The sequence below is a fragment of the Periophthalmus magnuspinnatus genome, chromosome 21 (assembly GCF_009829125.3).
Source record: "Periophthalmus magnuspinnatus isolate fPerMag1 chromosome 21, fPerMag1.2.pri, whole genome shotgun sequence".
In the NCBI taxonomy this organism is placed as follows: domain Eukaryota; kingdom Metazoa; phylum Chordata; class Actinopteri; order Gobiiformes; family Gobiidae; genus Periophthalmus; species Periophthalmus magnuspinnatus.
Genome location: NC_047146.1, coordinates 4,311,389 through 4,330,360, shown reverse-complemented (window position 1 = coordinate 4,330,360; position 18,972 = coordinate 4,311,389). Strand labels below are relative to the sequence as shown.

General features: G+C 40.9%; 2 protein-coding genes across 2 annotated transcripts; one reads left to right on the top strand and one right to left on the bottom strand.

Annotated features, from left to right (window-relative positions):
• Positions 1 to 2,138: 2,138 nt before the first annotated feature.
• LOC117389482 (trace amine-associated receptor 13c-like) lies at positions 2,139 to 3,199 on the bottom strand. Its single transcript, XM_033987164.2, has 2 exons — positions 3,027 to 3,199; positions 2,139 to 2,955 (listed from the first exon to the last, which is right to left on the bottom strand). The coding sequence occupies exons 1-2, from the start codon at positions 3,197 to 3,199 to the stop codon at positions 2,139 to 2,141; spliced, it is 990 nt and encodes a 329-aa protein (XP_033843055.2).
• A 3,151-nt stretch (positions 3,200 to 6,350) lies between these two features.
• On the top strand, positions 6,351 to 16,750 carry LOC117389481 (alpha-tectorin-like). The gene is made up of 18 exons (XM_033987163.2): positions 6,351 to 6,410; positions 6,488 to 6,585; positions 7,553 to 7,780; positions 7,855 to 7,938; positions 8,446 to 8,551; positions 8,632 to 8,761; positions 9,110 to 9,353; positions 9,651 to 9,807; positions 9,878 to 9,965; positions 10,254 to 10,316; positions 10,448 to 10,647; positions 11,227 to 11,361; positions 11,473 to 11,660; positions 12,809 to 12,963; positions 13,861 to 14,106; positions 15,635 to 15,797; positions 16,224 to 16,316; positions 16,628 to 16,750. The coding sequence occupies exons 1-17, from the start codon at positions 6,368 to 6,370 to the stop codon at positions 16,314 to 16,316; spliced, it is 2,421 nt and encodes an 806-aa protein (XP_033843054.2). The 5' UTR covers positions 6,351 to 6,367; the 3' UTR covers positions 16,628 to 16,750.
• Positions 16,751 to 18,972: the final 2,222 nt, after the last annotated feature.

Here is an 18,972-nt window from a genome sequence, read left to right as displayed (position 1 = left end):
GATAAATGACATATCAAATTATTCTGCCCAATGATCCCTTTACAATGGCACAAAAATCATTGAAATACACCTTGGGGTTGCTGAAATAGACCAGTTTATAAATGAATATACATTTTTCGAAAATTTGTCTTCAAAATAGGCTTAGGTAGTAAGAGGCTAGGGTAAAAGTATGACTCTAGCTTTTAAATTTAATAAACAACTCGAAGGAATATAATTATTATGACAAGAAACCAAGATGAAATGTACTTTTAAATATTTCTAACTTGGTGAATATTTTTACAGTGTTTGCTTTTACAGTGTACAAACGACAAACACACAGTAAATACGTTTTAGACTTTTCTTATTTTGGAAAATTGTTAGGAATCAAAATAAATTTCAATAAATGTAAAATTTCTCCCCCAACACTATAAAGTCAGAACAGGAGTGCAGTGGGTTTGATATTATGCTCTTGCAGTTTTACGGTGGCGCGTTGGAGCTCAATGTAAAATCCAATGGGAAAATACGTGGAATAATCCTACCAGTCCGTCGTTCACTTTCACGTGGAAAAAGATTTCTGAAGATGGGACACAGAATGTGCTCTCCTGTCTGTCGTCCTCACAGGTGAGTGTGCAGACTCGTCCGTGGCCACACCGTCTCTGTCCAACTGACTCTGAAGTGAAGTAGCACAAATACGGCGCTAGCTTTAGCTTAGCTCTTTTTCAGCGCGGTTATCAGAAGACTTCGTGAAAACTCACCCCCAGGCTGTGCGTTAAGTCCTCCGAGTTCTCCTCGAGTCCTCAGCAGTCCTCCAGAGCAAGGGGGAAATCTTCAGAGTTCGCTGAAACGCGGCTTTCACTAATGTTTCTGTATTTTCGTACGAGCTTCTCTCCATTGACTTGTTCTTGCCGTTACAGCGCAGTCTGATCTTTTCGCGCTTCTCGAACGTTCTCTTTTCTCATACGTGCGTACGTCATCACGTACACTCAAATCAAGTAACATATTTATTATGGGGTATTTTTAACGTTTTTATCAATCATGAATTTTTATATTTCAATGTTTTAACACCATGTAAAATGCATATTTAACTATTTTATGAACTTACAAAATGGAAATTTTACTGTATTTATAATATGAAATAAAATATATTCTCAAGGTGAATGAAAACAAATAATCCTACTATAGAAAATATTCAGATTATTACAAAATTATATTAAAAATTATACAATGGGATTTCCAGACTTTCCAGACGTCTGGTTTTAGGGCCTTGCATTCCACAGAACGTCTTTCCACTTCGTAGATAATAATCATGTGCCTTATACATTATATAAGTACCTGCAGTAAAGAGCCACATTCATTGAGAAGAAACACCCCCATTTCTCTGATGATGCCTAACTGTAGATTAAGTCATGAATTTTATAATTGAGGTCAACATGTGACAGTAAATAAGGTTCATAAAGTTGCAAACGATAATAAAACGTCCATTACGTGAGTATGTGCCATACTGAATACTGGTTTGTAACTTGGTGCCACTAAACTAAAGCCCCAATAGCAACCTGTACATCAATGAAGGTTTACACTCATTAAAAACTATCCAGATGCCCTTCCATCCAACTACCCAGCTACAATCCACACAACTGCCTGACCCCACACAGGCAGTGGTGGAAAAAGTTATTTTGTTATTTAAGTTAAAGTACAGATGCGGAGCAAAAAAAAAAAAAAAAAAAAAGTATTCAGTAAAAGTATTGAAGTACTCCTTTAAAGATGTACTTCAAGAGTAAAAAGTAAAATTATTTCATGCAGATTTTAAGTCTTATGAAGCTTGGTGATTTTGCTAATCATTTGAGGGTATTTTTATTCAACAGAAACAATTGAACTGATCTTTTTTTTGCGTGTTAAAACATGTTAAAAATAAACTTTCAGCAGGTCTCAGACAATCATACAGACAATCACTGAAAAATGTAATGGAGTAAAAAGTACAGATACTGCTCTTAAATGTAGTGAATTAAAAGTAAAACATATACACTTTAAAATGTATTTAAGTAAAGCACAGATGCCTAAAATGTATAGTTAAGTACAGTACTTTATTGCTTTTAGTCAGTTCCGTTCCACCACTGCCCACGACCCACACACAGACCAACAGCTTATTTCATACTGACACATTATTTCTCAGTGGACAGTACACAGGTCTTACTGGAACCAGGCTGCAGTATCTGAAGTGTCACGATGTGTTTCAGGCATTTTCTAAACCAGGGGTAACAAAAAGTGTAGATGACTGGGTTTAAGCAGGAGTTCAAATAAATCAGATATATAACAGCTGCGGCTGAAGCGCTGAGATGGCCGCTCTCCCCGATTATTAAAATGTAATAAGGACACAGGCAGAAGACAAACATGACGATGATGATGCCCAGCGTCCTCGCAGCCTTAAGTTCTGATTTATTTGCAAATACTTTTCTTTGGGATTTTGGGGCCATAATGTGGGAGCGCATGGCCCGAACTTGAGTCAAAACGACAATGAATACTCTTATATATAAAATAGATATGGCAGTAACTGGAATAAGAAATGAAACTAAGATGTCTATTACACCTGCAACGTAACTAACAGCAGCCACACACTCTCCATAGCAACTGTTAAAGCTACCTATCTGTGCTACGCTCTCTTTAAGCACCAGTGAGTTATAAAATGCTGAGCAAAACCAGGAAAGACATATACAGAATCTCACTCTTTTCTCTGTGACTTTAGTGTGATAATGCAGAGGTTGGCAAATGGCGATGTAACGCTCCACTGATATAAGCACAACAGTTCCGGATGAAGCACTTGTGACGATGAAGGACACTAACTGATATACAATACACACAGCGTCGCCAAGAAGCCAGCATCCATCAACAAAGAGAATCTGAAAAAACATAAAGAATCCCACACAGAAGTCGGACGCAGCCAGCGAGAGGATGAGGAAGTTGGTTGGAGTGTGGAGCTGTCTGGAGAAGAGAAAAATTTAAGGTCCAGACAAAATAAACTATTGAAACATAGTTGGATAAAGTGGCATTACTTGTAGTGTGCGATCGAAATGATAACAAGCAGGTTGAAAACAGTAGTCACCAGTGAGAGAAGATACAGAGCTGTGTAGATTAGTATAGCAGTGAAGTAAGGCCGGACAATCTTTTTACAAGAAGCATTGAGCATTTGTGGAAAACATAAGTTCTCCTCTTCAACGCTCTCCATCTCTACATGTTCAGTCGAAGACAGAAAGAGCGTCTGGATCCCGCCCATCTCACCTATATGAGTTTGATCCCTCCTCCCACTGTGGCCTGTATGTGCTCATGGGGAGGAAAACATACGACAAACAAACTGTGGAGAAAAGAACATTATTTATGCAGATTAATAAAAAAAATATTTAAAAAGTAAAATAAAAAAAATTTACAAGTTGACTTTAGATCATTTTTCATTTACCCATAATGTATGATTTGTAATGGCCCAGAGCATTACACAAACTCAATGTCCAAGGAACAAGTATGTGCATGTCCCATGAGGCAATGCAATATTAAAAAATACTGTATTTTGTAAGGTAAGGTAGCATCATAGACGGTATATAAATGGACATAGCTAACCTGCTAGCTGCCGCGTTGCAAATAAGAAGTGTTCATGGACACGCTTCTGACTCGATCAACTCTGTCTCCAAATTGTTTTTTCATTGAAAAACTATAGCCCGTCTTTCTGTAACTGCTACTGTCAGACTGGTCATTTTTGTTTTAAAATGTTTGTATTAACCTGCTCTACATGATTTGTTTTTTTATGTCACTATTGCGTCTGTAAATCAAAATATTAACATTAATAACAGACTCCTGCGCTTGCTCAGGAGGGGGGTGTTACCTTCAACAGCCTCACTCAGGATTGGCTCTTTGATTGCTATTATACTCTTGTTCGAAATTCCAAATAAGGAATACTTTGAGGATCTCCTCAATCTCATTGTTATGTCTTCTGAGGAGGACGCAGAGACTGGGGACTCGTCCATCACCCTGGCTGAAATCACTCAGGTGGTTGGCAAGCTCCTCGGTGGCAAGGCTCCAGGGGTGGATGAGATTCGTCCTGAGTACCTCAAGTCTCTGGATGTTGTGGGGCTGTCTTGGCTGACACGTCTCTGCAACATTGCTGGGCTGGCAGACCAGGGTGGTGGTCCCTCTGTATAAGAAGAGGGACTGGAGGGTGTGTTCCACTTACAGGGGAATCACACTCCTCAGCCTTCCTGGTAAGGTCCATTCCAGGGTATTGGGGAGGAGAATCCGACTGATAGTTGAATCTCGAATTCAGGAGGAGCAGTGTGGTTTTTGTCACAGTCGCGGAACACTGGACCTGATGGAGAGTATAGAGCCGGAAGGCAAAGTTCTTGATTTACCGGTCAATCAATGGTCATGACAAGGACAAGATCACGGGTACAAGCTGCCAAAATGGGTTAAAGACTTTTACCTAAATGTTTCTTCCTCAATAACCCCCCCTCCCCCCACTCTCCTCACTGATGTTGATGTAGAACGGCGCAGAAATGCCCTGTGGAGTTCCAAAGTGGTTGTGTTTTAGTTTGCATGTTCTCACTGTGTTCGGGTGAATCTTTTCTGGATGTTTGGTTTCCCCTGTCCACCTGAAACATGTGCACCAGATTTGATTACATGTGTTTTTATTATGATCCAAAGCCGGGAGGTGATGGAGACCGGGTTGAGGGGTGGGATTTCAAACCCCGGGGGTCTGCACTCTCAGGTTTTGAGCATTGTTCTCTGTGCAGCGACTGACAGCGTCCTCAGCGTCTACCATTCTCACACTAGAGTTTGTTTGACCGGTTTTATTTCCCTTCGAGGTAAAACTAGGACTAATTATACCAGGATTCCTACTTTGGTACATTCCAGACAGGATTTCATTTTTGTCTTTAATCCCACTTTTGTGTTAATGTATGTTTAGTTGTAAATAAAAATGATTGTTATTATGTTAATTGTAGGTGTTTTCCAGTAGCGTCTCTTGTGGGAATTATTCTTATATATCTTGAGGGAAAAGTTCACATTAAATACTTCTATGAATAGACTTGAAAAAGCCTTGGTGTGTTTAACAATGTTGGGCTCAGCATAAGAACGACGATGTAACGCTGTGGAACAAAGAGACTGTCAGCTTGTCACTGATGTAACTGCCTGGTATTTACAAAGTACAATAGCTTCTGACAGACATCAAGAACACACTTTTGACAAGAGAGAAGAATCTGAGAATGTTTTTTGTTTTTGGAACAGGGCAGGAACATGAAGACGAGGAGGAGGGTCTAAAGACACGCTGCTAATGCTAACGCCAAACCCACAGGAGACACATCTGATACCTGCTTTCAACGCTGCTGTCTGCACCAGAACTTAACAAAACTTTACTTTGGCCACGTACTGAAGGCCTGAAAGGACGCAGTAGTTTGGTAAGAAACCTATTTATTATTTATTTATTGATTTATTTATTGATTTATTTATTGATTTATTTATTTATTTATTTGTTTTATTATTATTATTATTATTATTATTATTATTATTATTATTATTATTCAACACAATAGTTAAGTCAAATATATTTAAAAAGCACATTTAAAAACACCCACACCTGCCCAAACCGCTGTACACAGGTGATATAAAGGGCAATCTTATAAAACAAAACATGCAAAACAAAAAACAAAAACAAAAAAGATAATAAAAAAGATAAAACAATACAAGTAGTTATGTAATTTGGCGGATGATGCATGACATTATAATATAAAAATATGAAATATGCAAAACACTGAATATATTTCCAATGAGTCCAATGAGAATTATGAGGTTGCTTGGATTTTTTCTCAGTTAAAATAAATAAATAAATAAACCAGAGTTGAAAAAAAGTGCTCAATGTTTAAAAAAAAGTAAAAGTATTAAAGTATCTGTTTAAAAATGTACATAAAGAGTAAAAAGTATTTCACAGATTCTGAGTCTTATAAAGCTTCAAATGTGGTGATTTTGATAAAGATTTGAGCTGAATTTTGTTCAACAGAAACAACTGGATCAATATTTTTTTTCTGTTTTTATTTGTTTTGTTTTTTTGCTCAAATTATGAACGTGTTAAAAATGTAGTGTAGTAGATTGTACAGATACTGCTCGCAAATGTAGTGAAATACAACTAAAGAGTACACACTGTAAAATGTTCTTAAGTATAACTTTGAGGTATCTGTACTTTACTCAAGTACAGTAATTTACTTCTTTTACTTTGTCACATTCCACCGCTGAAATAAACTCATATGTAATAATGATGTTTTTTTGAGTTTTTATCATGTTAAGATTGACGATGGGCTTTACGGTCCTTGTGTTAATCATGAACCTTTACTCAGGGACAGACGGGGCTCTGAACATGTTTGGGCTCAAATTGCTGTCTACTCTCTGCCTGTTTGGAGGTAACACCTATATTTACACAAACGAATATCTGAATAACACTGTAATATTTATCTGACTCGTATTTGTTTCCTTACAGTGAGTGTGGCTGTAAACCAGGACTTCATCAGCTCTGCAGAGATCGACATCGCTGCTTGTCCCATCACTTATTATGGACTGAAATACAATAAGGTTTATGTGAGTATCAATATTAAAACGTCACATTTTTAGTTGGTATAAACTTTAACTCAATTGTGTTGTGAAAAGCGTTTTGTTCTGTAGAGTGACAAGGTTTTTCGCTCTGGTCCAGCCCCATAATGACAGACACTGAACTGCAATAAAATTACAACCAGAAACCTGTTTCTAATCTCAAAAGAATCTAAATTACCAATAATGCATCTGTGTGAGGGAATGTGTGTGCTTCATAGATTGAAAATGTAAATGGAATAGCTAACCTGCTACCGCCGCGTTCCAAACAGGAAGTGATCATGGGCGCGCATCCGGCTCCATCGGCTCCAACTCACTTTACATTCAAAACTGTGGCTCCTCTCTCGTTACATTATGGTCTTAAAATGTTCGTATTAACCCGCTCTACATGATCCTGGGGTTTTTATTTCAGTATTTGTCCATAAATCAAGATATGAACATTAATAACAGACAAACCAGGCGTCTTATTTCCCCGAGGTCGCTCCTGCTAAACCAGTGGTGCAGGTGAGAAGAGGCGTTACCTTCAACAGCCTCACTCCAGATTGGCTCTTTGGTTGCTGTGATACTAGCAGTTGGAATTTCCTATTTAGGACAGGGCTCCAAATTGGCCCCCTACAACTGCTCTGAGCTTCATTTCATTTGGAGCCTGACGCTGTGGGTGACGTCACACTCACTTTGTCCACTTCTTTACAGTGAATGGTGTGACCGCTCTGAGCCCTGAGCCCAGTGACCCATGGCTCTGAGTGTGGTCCTCATGAACCACCTGACAAACACTGTAGTTAATTTGTTTATTACTTTGGCTTATATTTCAATCATCCAATGCAACACTACACATTTTTATGAGTAAGTAAAAAGAAAAACATAATCCTACTTTGTAATTTGGCACATTAAATCGTTATCTAATGAAGTGCTTTGTAAAACTGCTGTTGTTTACGCAGGGTTTTCTGGACTTTTGCAGGTTGGATTTGACTCCAACACATCTACACTGTGCTTCAATGGACAGTACCACTCTGGACAGAAGAGTGACTGTATTCTGATGTCCAGAGGGTCAGCTGACCGAGGAGCACTGACCACTCTGAGCAGAGATATCCCTGCAGGATCGGGCATCCACAGCCTCGTGCCAAACCTGAAGCACGCAGGGCAGTGTGTGAACGTCATCCCCTTGAGAGACGAACAGGGCTCTGATGTGAGTGTGGCCGTGTCTCTTACAGGTGATGCTAGCGTGCTGTAAACATTCTTAATCTTTCTTTTTTTCTTCAGGTTAAACAAATAGAATTGGGGAATTTTGGGCCTCAGGCTATTGTGGCAATCAAGACTCACTCGGGATTTGTAGACGACAACTTTGTGAGTGAAACGACTGATACAATACTGGCTGTGTCTGAATGTCACTATAGCCTGTATATATAAATGGACATAGCCAACCTGCTAGCTGTCGAGTTCCAAATAGGAAGTGAGCATGGACGCGCTTCCGGCTCCATCGACTTCTTTTCACTTTACAATGAAAAACTGTCCCCTCTCTCTGCACCTGCTGCTGTCAGATTCATCATTTTTGTCTTAAATGTTCGTATTAACCCGCTCTACATGATCCTGGTGTTTTTATTTTTGCGTCCACAATCAAGATATGAACATTAACAACAGACAAATCAGGCGCCTTCATTCTCTGAGGTTGGTAGTATTAGGTTAGATTGACAACGTTGCTAAGCGCCCGCTCCCTGCTAAACCTACGGTCCTTGGCTCTTTGGTTGCTATGATACTTATGGACCTGGAGCAGGTGGTGAACCCTTCACCAGGCACTTTACACAGTGTCAACCTTGAACCCACATAACCAAGCATTTATTTGTGTATTTACAGGAAACACAAACTGTGGTCAATGGGAAGTCCATGGTGAGACATGTCTTTCATACCAATAAGACCAACAAGGGAGTCCTGACAGACGTGAGCGGCTGCAGACTTTTCGGTGTGTTTAATTCTCTTCCATTATAGTATCTGAGTATACAGATGTGAGTGGAGATCGTGTAACAGCGGTGTACCTCTCAGGGGCTGTGTACAAGACCAACACGAGTGTGTGGAACGCAGACATCTGCTCCACAGTCACTTGTGATGAGTTTGGGGTCGCTACTCCCGAGAGCACATGTGGACCCATGGAGCGCTGCCAAGGAAACAACACGTAAATACTACATGTGTATTCTGAATACGCTTAAGTGAATCTGACAAAACATCACTTAAGTAGAATGTGTCTTTGTAAATGTGGAGATATTTTGAGTGTGTGTGTGTGTATATATATATATATACACACAAACACAAATGAATATAGTCAAACCTGTCGCTCCACTCTGAAATCGTGAATGACAAGTAAATGATGCCTTCACTTTAATGAGTGTACTTCATGTTTTAGGAGTGGGTTAAGTCACTAAAAACACTCTCTGACAGCAGTACTCATACTTACCTGTCCTAAAACATATGATTATCATGTTTACTTGACAAAAGAACATTGCTGTGATGGCTCTTTGTTCAGCTGTACCTTGGATGCCACCTGCACTGTCACAGCTTCCACCATTATTGACGTCATTGGACAGCTCCACACTGTCCCAGACCGATGTGGGTACAAGCTCATGGAGCACGTGTCCATCCCAGACCTGGAGGTGTTCGGAGTCTTTCAAGAACGAAGACGCAAAGACGTGAGCTTCTTAGAGCGGCTGGTTCTGCACCTGAAGTCCTCCAATGTGGACATTTCTCTGGAACAAGGAGGACGGGTGAAGGTTGGTTTGATTATTTTCAAACAGTAGAATGTGATCTCTCACTCTCCGATGAAGCCGGGAGCCAGTATTTCTGTTTTGATCCTTTGTTTTTTAATGAGAACATGTATAAATAAAGATGAAAGATGAGTATTTTTCTATATAACTCATTTTAAGAAAAAAAACAGGTCTTCTGAGGATGTTTACACCCATCCATCCATTTTCTTCCGTGTATCCGAGGCTGGGTTGCAGGGCCGACAGTCTAAGCAGGGACTCCCACCCTTCCCTCCTCCTGGTGTTTAAACGTTGTGTATTCTTTAGGTGAATGACACAGTGCTGCCATTCAACACCTCAGAGAAGGTGGTCCATGGAGTGAAAGTTTCTAAAGGCCCAAATGGACTGACAGCTGAAGTCACCGCCTCTGATTACGCCGCATCAATACATTTCAATGGTCACACTGCGCAGATCCGCGTCACAGGTAGAAGAAGAAACAGCTTAGCGTAATCTATATAAGCGTGTGAATAAAAACATTTGTTTGTGTATTTTAGGACCAAAGGTGGCTCCAGTATTTGGGTTATGTGGAAACACCAGCACCACTTTGGCTCAAGAGAAGAATTCTGGTCTGAGTGAAAGTGGGTAAGAAGATTTTCAGTTTATTGCGTGTGGTGTGCAAATTATTTTCCTTAATGGCATTATTACTATTATTATTTCTGTCATTTATTCTTTAATTTGCTGTGGTAGATCCATATTCAGCTGTTGTTGGAAGTGGCAGCACACTGTCTATGGTGAAATATAAAGAATGAAATGGGCTTTTCCTTGAGGAGAGCACATTTGGCAGAAAAATAGTTCAGATCTACTTATAAAAATATAAAAATACAATATAATGAATGCAGTCTTTTTCCCTCCTATGTCTCTGATCTTCAGCTGTGAGACGACATACACAGAAGATGCTGATGTTTCAATCAACTGCAATGACACTGCGGAATGGTACAGTATAAACATTAGATCTATAGCGTAATGGTACAGTATAAACATTAGATCTATAGCGTAATGGTATGGTATAAACATTAGATCTATAACTTCTTTCATGCTAAATATGGCCGGCTCACACTTTGCAGGTGTAACATCTTGAGGGAGCAGCCCTTCTCCACCTGTAACCTGGTGGTGGACCCACAGCCCTTCATCTCAGCCTGCTCTAGTGTCCTGTGCAAATACCCTGCAGTGGATGGATTCAACTGTCAGTTCTTTGAAGCCTACACCAGGGCCTGCTCAATGCACAATGTCAGTGTAGAGGGATGGAAGTCACAAATCAAGTGCGGTAAGACCAGGGGAGTCGACAGGGGGGGACAACGGGGTCTGCTGTCCCAGGGTCCAAGGGGCCCAGCAATGGACCTTGTTTGTATTCATTTCTATTAGAGGGGGACTCATGTGAACAGATGGAACAATACTTCTTGGGGGTCAATATTTATCGATGGAGTTTTTCCTTGAACTGCTGGGAAAATGTGTTTTTTTTTTGTACTATGATGATATTTGAGCTGTAGAAGTTGAATTATTAACTTCTATGACTCATTATAGACACAGACTTACATACTTTACTGCAGTTTTTTTTAAACAATACTGTACATTTAGAATAGTTTTAGGTTTGTGAATAATTCTACTTTATGGTTTGGCTTCAATATTATCGTCTATCGTCTATATATCGCACTTCAAAATGTGTTATCATGACAAGCCTACCCATGATTTTGATAGACTACTATGATTCCAATATGGCAGCAGTAATAAAAAAAAAACATATTACAGTTTCTTCGGGATTTTTTCAGGAAGTCACAAGCACTTTAGAACAGGTTTGATGATTCATATTTAATATATACTCATTTTCATATGTTATTGTTGACAGCTGAAACTCAGGCCAAATGCCAGAACATGTACTGCAGTGAACACGAGTTTTGTGGAGAGAAAAACAACGGGTGGGAGTGGGCGTGTCTCTGCAGGGCGATCTTTGCTTCTAAATACAGACCGACGAACACGTTTGGTAAGTCACCTGTCAACGAGGAGAGCTGCTCCGTACCCTGTCCTGTCTGGGGAACACGGGAATGTCGTTTCTTTTTTGTTGTGACCGTGTAACGCTGAAATGAGTGTCCAGGTGAGCCCACTGTGTGTGAGGAGCACACTGCCGCACTCACCCTGGCTGGCTGCCTCCTGGAGGAAAGAGGCATCGACTACAGCGTCCTGCACATGAACAATGAGTCCTGTGTCGGACAGATGGACAATGAGACGCATATGGTCACGTTCAGCTTTGACCAGACCAACACCTGTGGAACTGTGGTCAAGGTGAGGCCACGATATAGTCTGCGTCTCTTTAAAATGGAGCATAAACATTGACTAACCGATATTAAGTAATTTTCCCAACCAGCTCTGAACTGTTCCCCAGTGGCAGATAAAATACTTAAAATAAAGCCTGTCCGAGTACACCCTCATAACATCAGATGATACATTTTACCAGGCATGTTGGGAGCAATTTGGGGTCCTAGGACAAGAAGCCTCACATGGGCCCGGGGCGACGCAAGACATTTTTGGCTGGAGGAGCTACAGGGGGCTAAGGTCTCACTTAACATGTTCATTTAGAGCCTTTAAACAATGGAGCATCCCCCCATCCTCCACCATGTTTGCATTGTTGTTTTAAGCCAGTTTAAATCTAGTTAGCCCTTGTAGTGATTTATAAAACTCTCATTTTGAACGCTCTGTGGTTGTCGTTTGAAAATCTTTAGTCGAAACTGGATGTGCTATGAACGTAGGGCTTTGTGGGAGCTGTGAGGGTGCACTGGCCATTCTAAGGGACGTTTTTGCCGAGTTAAGCTAAAGTGAATAAAAAGATCAGGCAGTGGACAGGGAGCTGCGGGTGCGTTAGGGGTCAGGGGTCAGAGGTTAGAGGGGTTCGGGTCAGACAGTGGACAGGGAGCTGCGGGTGGATGTCACTGACAACATGTTAAACACTACACAAATAAATGTAATACTTCACCAGAGGTGAAGTATTACTCGGCTGGCCTGGGAACGCCTTGGGGTCCCACCGGAGGAGCTGGAGGACGTGTCCGGGGTGAGGGAAGTCTGGGAGTCCCTGCTTAGACTGCTGCCCCCGCGACCCGGCCCCGGATAAGCGGAAGAAAATGGATGGATGGATGGACTTCACCAGAGATACTTGTGTGTTTAGAAAGACATGTTTGTGTCTCAATGCTAACGCTAATGCTACTTTTGAGGCATTGTAAGAATTTAAACCATACCACAAACTGAAGTATTCTACGTTTTAAAGTAATTGGGTAGTCTTTATTTTAATTAATTTGAATTTTAATAGGCTGTTTATGTTATATTTTATGCTTTTAATAGAAGTTAGCAAAAGATTTGAGAAAAGGGAGGTAGCTAGCGTGTCTGGTACTGTAGGATACATTTACTGTAATATGATGTGTATCTGTTTTGGATTGCAGTCCAACGGCAGTAAAATAATCTACCACAACACCATTCAGACATGGAACAGCTCCAACTTTGGAATCATCAGCAGACATGACGACGTGCACTTAGACTTCTCCTGTCACTACCTGCAGCCAGGTGTCAAGTCTCTGGCCGTTCGGATTAAAGACAGGTGAGGCCTTAGGTGAGGTTATGATACCAGACCTTTGGACACACCCTCTCATTCAACAATCTTTTTTCTTTTTTACTAGTTTTTACAGTTTATAAACACACAGAAAAACTCAAATATATAAAGGAAATTATATGGAATTATGTAGCGAAGGAAAAAAAAGTCAAAAAATCAAAAAATATTTAGTAGAGCTATTTAACTTTTTCTTCGCTGTGTAATTCCATATATCATTCTGCGCCCTTAAGACCCTGGGGCCCGGGACAACAGACCCCTTTGTCCCGCTTTCTCCCGCATAGACTGAATATATAAATGCTAACCTGCTAACTGCCGCGTTCCAGACAGGAAGTGATCATGGATGCGCTTCCGTCTCCATCGACTCTGGCTCCAATTCACTTAACATTGAAAAACTGTAGCCTCTCTCTTGGTAACTGCTGCTGTCAGACTCATCATTTTGTTCGTATTAAACCGCTCTACATGATCCTGGGGTTTTAATTTCACTATTGTGTCTGTAAATCAAGATATGAACATTAATAACAGACAAATCAGGCGCCTTCTTTCCTCGAGGTCGCACCCACTAGTGTTAGCAACAGGCTTGATTGACAGCGTTGCTAAGTGCAGCAGGGAAGGGGTGTTGCGCTCTCGACTGGCTCTTTGGTCGCTATGATACTCGTGGTCGGAATTCCAAAAATGGAACGCCGCTCCAAATTGGCCGCTATAACTGCTCTAGCCTCGATTAGCTTCATTTGACTGGTGCCGAAAGCTGTGGGTAACGTCACACTCACTTAGTCCACTTCTTTATACAGTCTACTCCCCTGCTTATGACCACTTAAACAAAAAACTGTACTGTGTATGGTGTGGTAGAAGTTGGCATGTATGTAAACTGTAGTGTATTACTTCTAGCTCAGTCATTCAGGAGCTAACATCTGGACAATGGCGCTACAACTTGTCCATGATCGTGTACACCGACGAGGCTCGCAGACATGCTCTTACTCCAGACACAGAGGTAAACCTGGATCAGACGATCTACATCGAACTGCAGGTCGACGGAATTGATGAAAACCTGTTGTCTTTGGTTGTTGACTCGTGCTGGGCGACCACTGAGTCCTCACCAAACAGCAGCTTGAAATACAGCATCGTTGGAACTGGGTAAGTGTGTAAAGGTTTTTGAATCATGTTTATATTAAGACCAGTGTTGTGCTTTTATCAACAAAGAGAACGTGTCAGTCACCTCCAGTCTCTCTCTCTAAAACTTTTCAAGGGTAATAATGGACTCAGACTTGAACTTTAACAGCCACATCAGATTAATAACATCTGCAGCTTTTTACCATATAAAAAACACTGCAAAAATCAAAGGTAAACTGTCAAAACCAGACTTGGAGAGGCTTATCCATGCATTTGTCTCTAGTAGGTTAGACGACTGTAACGGCCTCTCCAAACAAGCCAAGACTGCCTCATGTTTCCGGTTTCAACACAGTGTTTACATGTTAGTTCTGGTGTTTGTCCACAAGGGGGCCTCGATCATAGCAATGACACTTGCTTCTGTGCCTATTCTTCATCACCGTCCGTCCTCCTCATGGCTCGTGGGCAGACAGTAGATCTGGATCCCGGTGACGCCGCACATTTATATCCTTCACTCAAGAAGGTGAAGTTTGATGTGTGGAATTATTATGGATTTGATGAACAAGACCAGAAAAATGAGCCACCAACCTGCAAAGCCTGAAGGAAAAAAGATTCGGCTCAGAGGGCAAACACCAGTAACTTACACGCAAATTTGTGAGACAACTGTTCTGCTTCGTTTGACAAAATTGAGCCGAAAATAACCATCGTAAGTGACATCGTAAGTTTGTGTTGACTTTGCTATCGCTAGGTTAGCACTAGCTGAACAGCCTTTTGCACAGCTGATTGTACAGTTTGCTAGCATCGGCGCATGGTTTTACAACAATCATGAATTAATACCTATAACCGCCTAGGACGCATTTTGAACACATTTTGGGTCGTCAAGGCCACAATACAATTTTTTTTTTTTTCTACAGCGTCCTGGTGCCACATATGAGGATATTATACTGCCTTGGTTTAATAAATATTGTGATAATATCGTTAATTGTGATTATATTGGTCACAATAATCATGAGTCTAAATTTTAATATCGTCCCATCCCTCGTCCTGACTAGAACCAAGAAGTACTTCACACATGGCACACACAGACCTGTGGCTCAGGTCTCTGGCTCCTGTGGCTCAGAGAATAGACTTTAAAGCAGCTCAGTGTGAACAAGTCTCTCCATGGACCAGCACCAAAGAACATCTCCCACATGAGCCACATGAACCATCTCACAACTTCAGGGACCGGCCTCCTGCTGGTCCCAGAGTCAGGACTAAACATGGGGAATCAGCATTTCAGTTTTGTGCAGCTAAAACCTGGAACAGCCTTCCTGAAGATGTGAGACAGGCCTTTACTTTGACCATGTTTAAATCCAGACTCCAAACGGTTCTGTTTATCTGTGCATACGACTGAAAGGGATTTATTCTGCCTCGTCTCTTTTAATTTTACTTTTATGATTATTAGGATTAGATTTGTTTGTCTTGCTATTTTAATGTCTTTCTTTTTCTGTAAAGCACTTTGGATTACTTTATGCACCAATTGTGCTATTCAAATAAACTTGCCTTGGTTTTACAGCTGCCCCAACCCTGTGGACAAGTCTGTAAGAGTGATCAACAACGGACAGGGTTTGTCTAGTTACTTCTCCTTCAGCCTGTTCCAGTTTACTGGGAGAACAGGCAAGATCTACCTGCACTGCAAAACCATGCTGTGTGTCAATCAGGGGACCTCTTGTGCCCCGGTAAGAGGCTCTTTTAATTGGTTATTGTTACACCTGCTTTTTTTTGCAACAGAAGTTTAGTTTGAGCTTTGTTTTAACCATAAACTGTATATATAAATAGACATAGCTAAACTGCTAGTGATCATGATAGACAAGTCAGGCACCTTCTTTCTCTGAGGTTACTCCCGCTAGCGTTAGAAACAAGTTTGATTGACAGATTCGAGGATTTAATGTGCGTTACCTTCAACACTCCAGGTTGGCTCTTTGGTTGCTATGATACTCGCGGTCAGAAATTCAAATATAAAACCCAGCTCCAAATGAGCCACTATAACTTCTCTAGCCTCAATGAGCTTCATTTGACCGGAGCTGAACGCCGTGGGTGACGTCACACTCATTCAGTCCACTTCTTTATACATTTTGTGGTTGTAACTTCTATGTGTTCCTCAGAAATGTAACCAGAGCAGCAGGAGACGTCGATCTGCCATGTCCAACTACATGGATCAAAACCCCGGCCTCATCACCATGGCCTGGAGACATTAGGTACTTGTCTAAATAGAATCTGCTCAGGATTGTGTCATATATACGTCATTTTGAGTTAGTCTAATGTTAAACCAGTGGAGATTTTAAGACGCTAAACTTCATTCACTTCATTCACGCAGCTTCGTTCTGTTCCACTGCTCGTTTTTAAAGTCGTTTTGACCAATGCATCTCTACGGATGTGTTTCACTGCGGCTACAGAAATGGCAGATTTTGACAGTGGGGGTTGCTTTTAGGAAATTGATCTGAGCTCTCTTAGCTGAATCCTTGTATTACATAACTGGGCAGGTAAATGATGCTAATTGTGTTTTCAGGTGGTTTCCGTGGTAATGAGGTCTCGTCAGCAGAGGGTCTGAGTCTGTGGGGATTATCTTCATTCCTTACCTCATTCTTCATATTTGTGGTGTTTCTATATAACTTTCTAGGATGGTTTAAGGGAGCCATTGTGCAATATAATAATAATAATAGTCTTTATACTTTACTTTGTTCACAAGTAATAGTTCAGAGAACATAAAGACCTTCCAAAGATGTGATAGTGTCTTAGCTACTGAAAAAAGACAATTGTACCAAACTACAATTGTAAATGTTTGCTTATGTTCACGAGAATGGGTGTTATATTTTTATTTAGTGGATAGTGACACAATAATGTAAGTCCTGTCTATGCATCCATTATTAACCTCCACGGCTGTTTTGGTGATTTGAATAAAGCTGTTGATAAAGTGTGTATGTCACTTTCTTTCAAACTATATCAAACTTTGGCCAAAGTTGATAGGGACAAGTTAAATGACGCTATTAGCACCTTTAATTTGTCTTGTGGCACAGCAGAGCTGTGGGAGTGTACCTGTGTGTACTGCTGTGGGAGTGTACCTGTGTGTACTGCTGTGGGAGTGTACCTGTGTGTACTGCTGTGGGAGTGTACCTGTGTGTACTGCTGTGGGAGTGTACCTGTGTGTACTGCTGTGGGAGTGTACCTGTGTGTACTGCTGTGGGAGTGTACCTGTGTGTACTGCTGTGGGAGTGTACTTGTGTGTACTGCTGTGGGAGCGCATATTCACACCTGGTTAATCAGAGGTGTGAAAAACAACATGCCATGTGCTAGATCAACATCACAGCTCTGCATAACAATATATTTAAAGACATTATTTCTGAGGCCTAAAGACTGTTACTCCTTGTCCTCATTCAAAGTCCTTCTTCCACAAAGATCCTCACAGACTTCAGGGTTTGTGCTGTGGTACTATGTCTTCTCTACCTGGTTTTAGTCTTGGCTTCAGAAAAAGTTCCAAATGCACAAAACCTTTACAGTTTTACTTAATCAGGTGATCTGCTGAACAAACCAACCAATGGAACTGGTAAATAAAAGCATTTACATACGAAAAAGTAAGAAGCTGTGTTTTATTTCCTATATTACATTGTTTTGTTTTTTTTCACATGGTTGTTTCCAGTCATTGGGATGAAAACAAAATGAGGATTTGAATTAACAATATACAGTGAGAAACATGTACAAAGGTAATACGTAGCACAGACTGGACAGACTCACATGAGCCCCTTTTTTTAAAAATACAACAACATGCACTTAGGCTTCTCCTGACCTGAGGCCAAGTGTCAAGTCTGTGGCCGCTCAGATTAAAGGCCTTTGGTTGGGTTACACTACCAGTCAAACCTTTGGACACACCCTCTCATTCAATGTTTTTTTTGTTTGTTTTTTTGTTACTGATATATGGAATTATGTAGCAAAGGCATTAGCGTTCATCTTAACAAGCTCCATCAAGAAGATACCACAGAAATTATCATGGCAACTCCTCAAGACCAGGCATTAGAAGAAACTATGGAGAACCAGTCTAGGTAGACCAGGACCAGCCAGCACACCAACTCATCTGTCCCTGCTGCAAGAGCTCGGGAAAAAGCAAAGGCCGCTAAGGCTGAAATATTAAAGGAGCAAATAGAACAACTTAAGAAAAGAGCAGAGCTTGATGCAGATCTGCACCTACTCAAGTCACAGAAAGAGGATGCAGCTGCCATAGCTGAGGCTCAAGCTTGAGAGTCGTCTATCCAGGAGGACGCAGACCCACAATGGCCCCAACTAGTCACCATGCCATCCTTCAACCCAGAGCAGAGGACACTCGACTAAATACAACAACAAGCAGAAATATGTGAAGAGATGGAACTACTTGATATATCTGTACCAATCAAAACTGATCCTCTACCACTGCCCACCAGAAAGAACAATAAAAAACAACTATACTGAGTTCTGTGACCACTCGCTAAGCCAAGGCTTTCAACCACTGCCACAAGTAGATGCTAGTCCAGCACAGCAGGAACGACAATCCCTACACAGCAAAATAGCTCAGTGCTTATCCAGCCCACATTTCCCAGTGTAATGTGCTCAGACCTGAGTGTAATTATTATTATTATTATTATAATGTTGCCAGTCTGCACCCACTGACCACCATTCACTCACACACATGCTGCTTTCACACTGGTCAAGGTGGGTGAAGTGTCTGGCCTAAAGACACAACTACAGAATTGAACCACTGTCACATTAAATGTTCTCCTGTTGTGCTACAGGAGTTCATATAAATGAGTTAATGCTAGTATCAAATATAATCTTCATAATATCATATTTCTTTTATTCTTCTTGACTTTCACAAAAATTACATTT

Excerpts from the sequence above, each read along its gene's own strand:
- LOC117389482 (XM_033987164.2), bottom strand. The coding sequence starts at position 3,199 with ATGGAGAGCGTTGAAGAGGAGAACTTATGTTTTCCACAAATGCTCAAT. Across the intron at positions 2,956-3,026 it reads ATTTCGATCGCACACTACAA|ACAGCTCCACACTCCAACCA; the intron begins GTAATGCCACTT and ends TCTCTTCTCCAG.
- LOC117389481 (XM_033987163.2), top strand. The coding sequence starts at position 6,368 with ATGTTTGGGCTCAAATTGCTGTCTACTCTCTGCCTGTTTGGAG. Across the intron at positions 8,762-9,109 it reads CGCTGCCAAGGAAACAACAC|CTGTACCTTGGATGCCACCT; the intron begins GTAAATACTACA and ends CTCTTTGTTCAG. Across the intron at positions 9,808-9,877 it reads TGCGCAGATCCGCGTCACAG|GACCAAAGGTGGCTCCAGTA; the intron begins GTAGAAGAAGAA and ends TGTGTATTTTAG.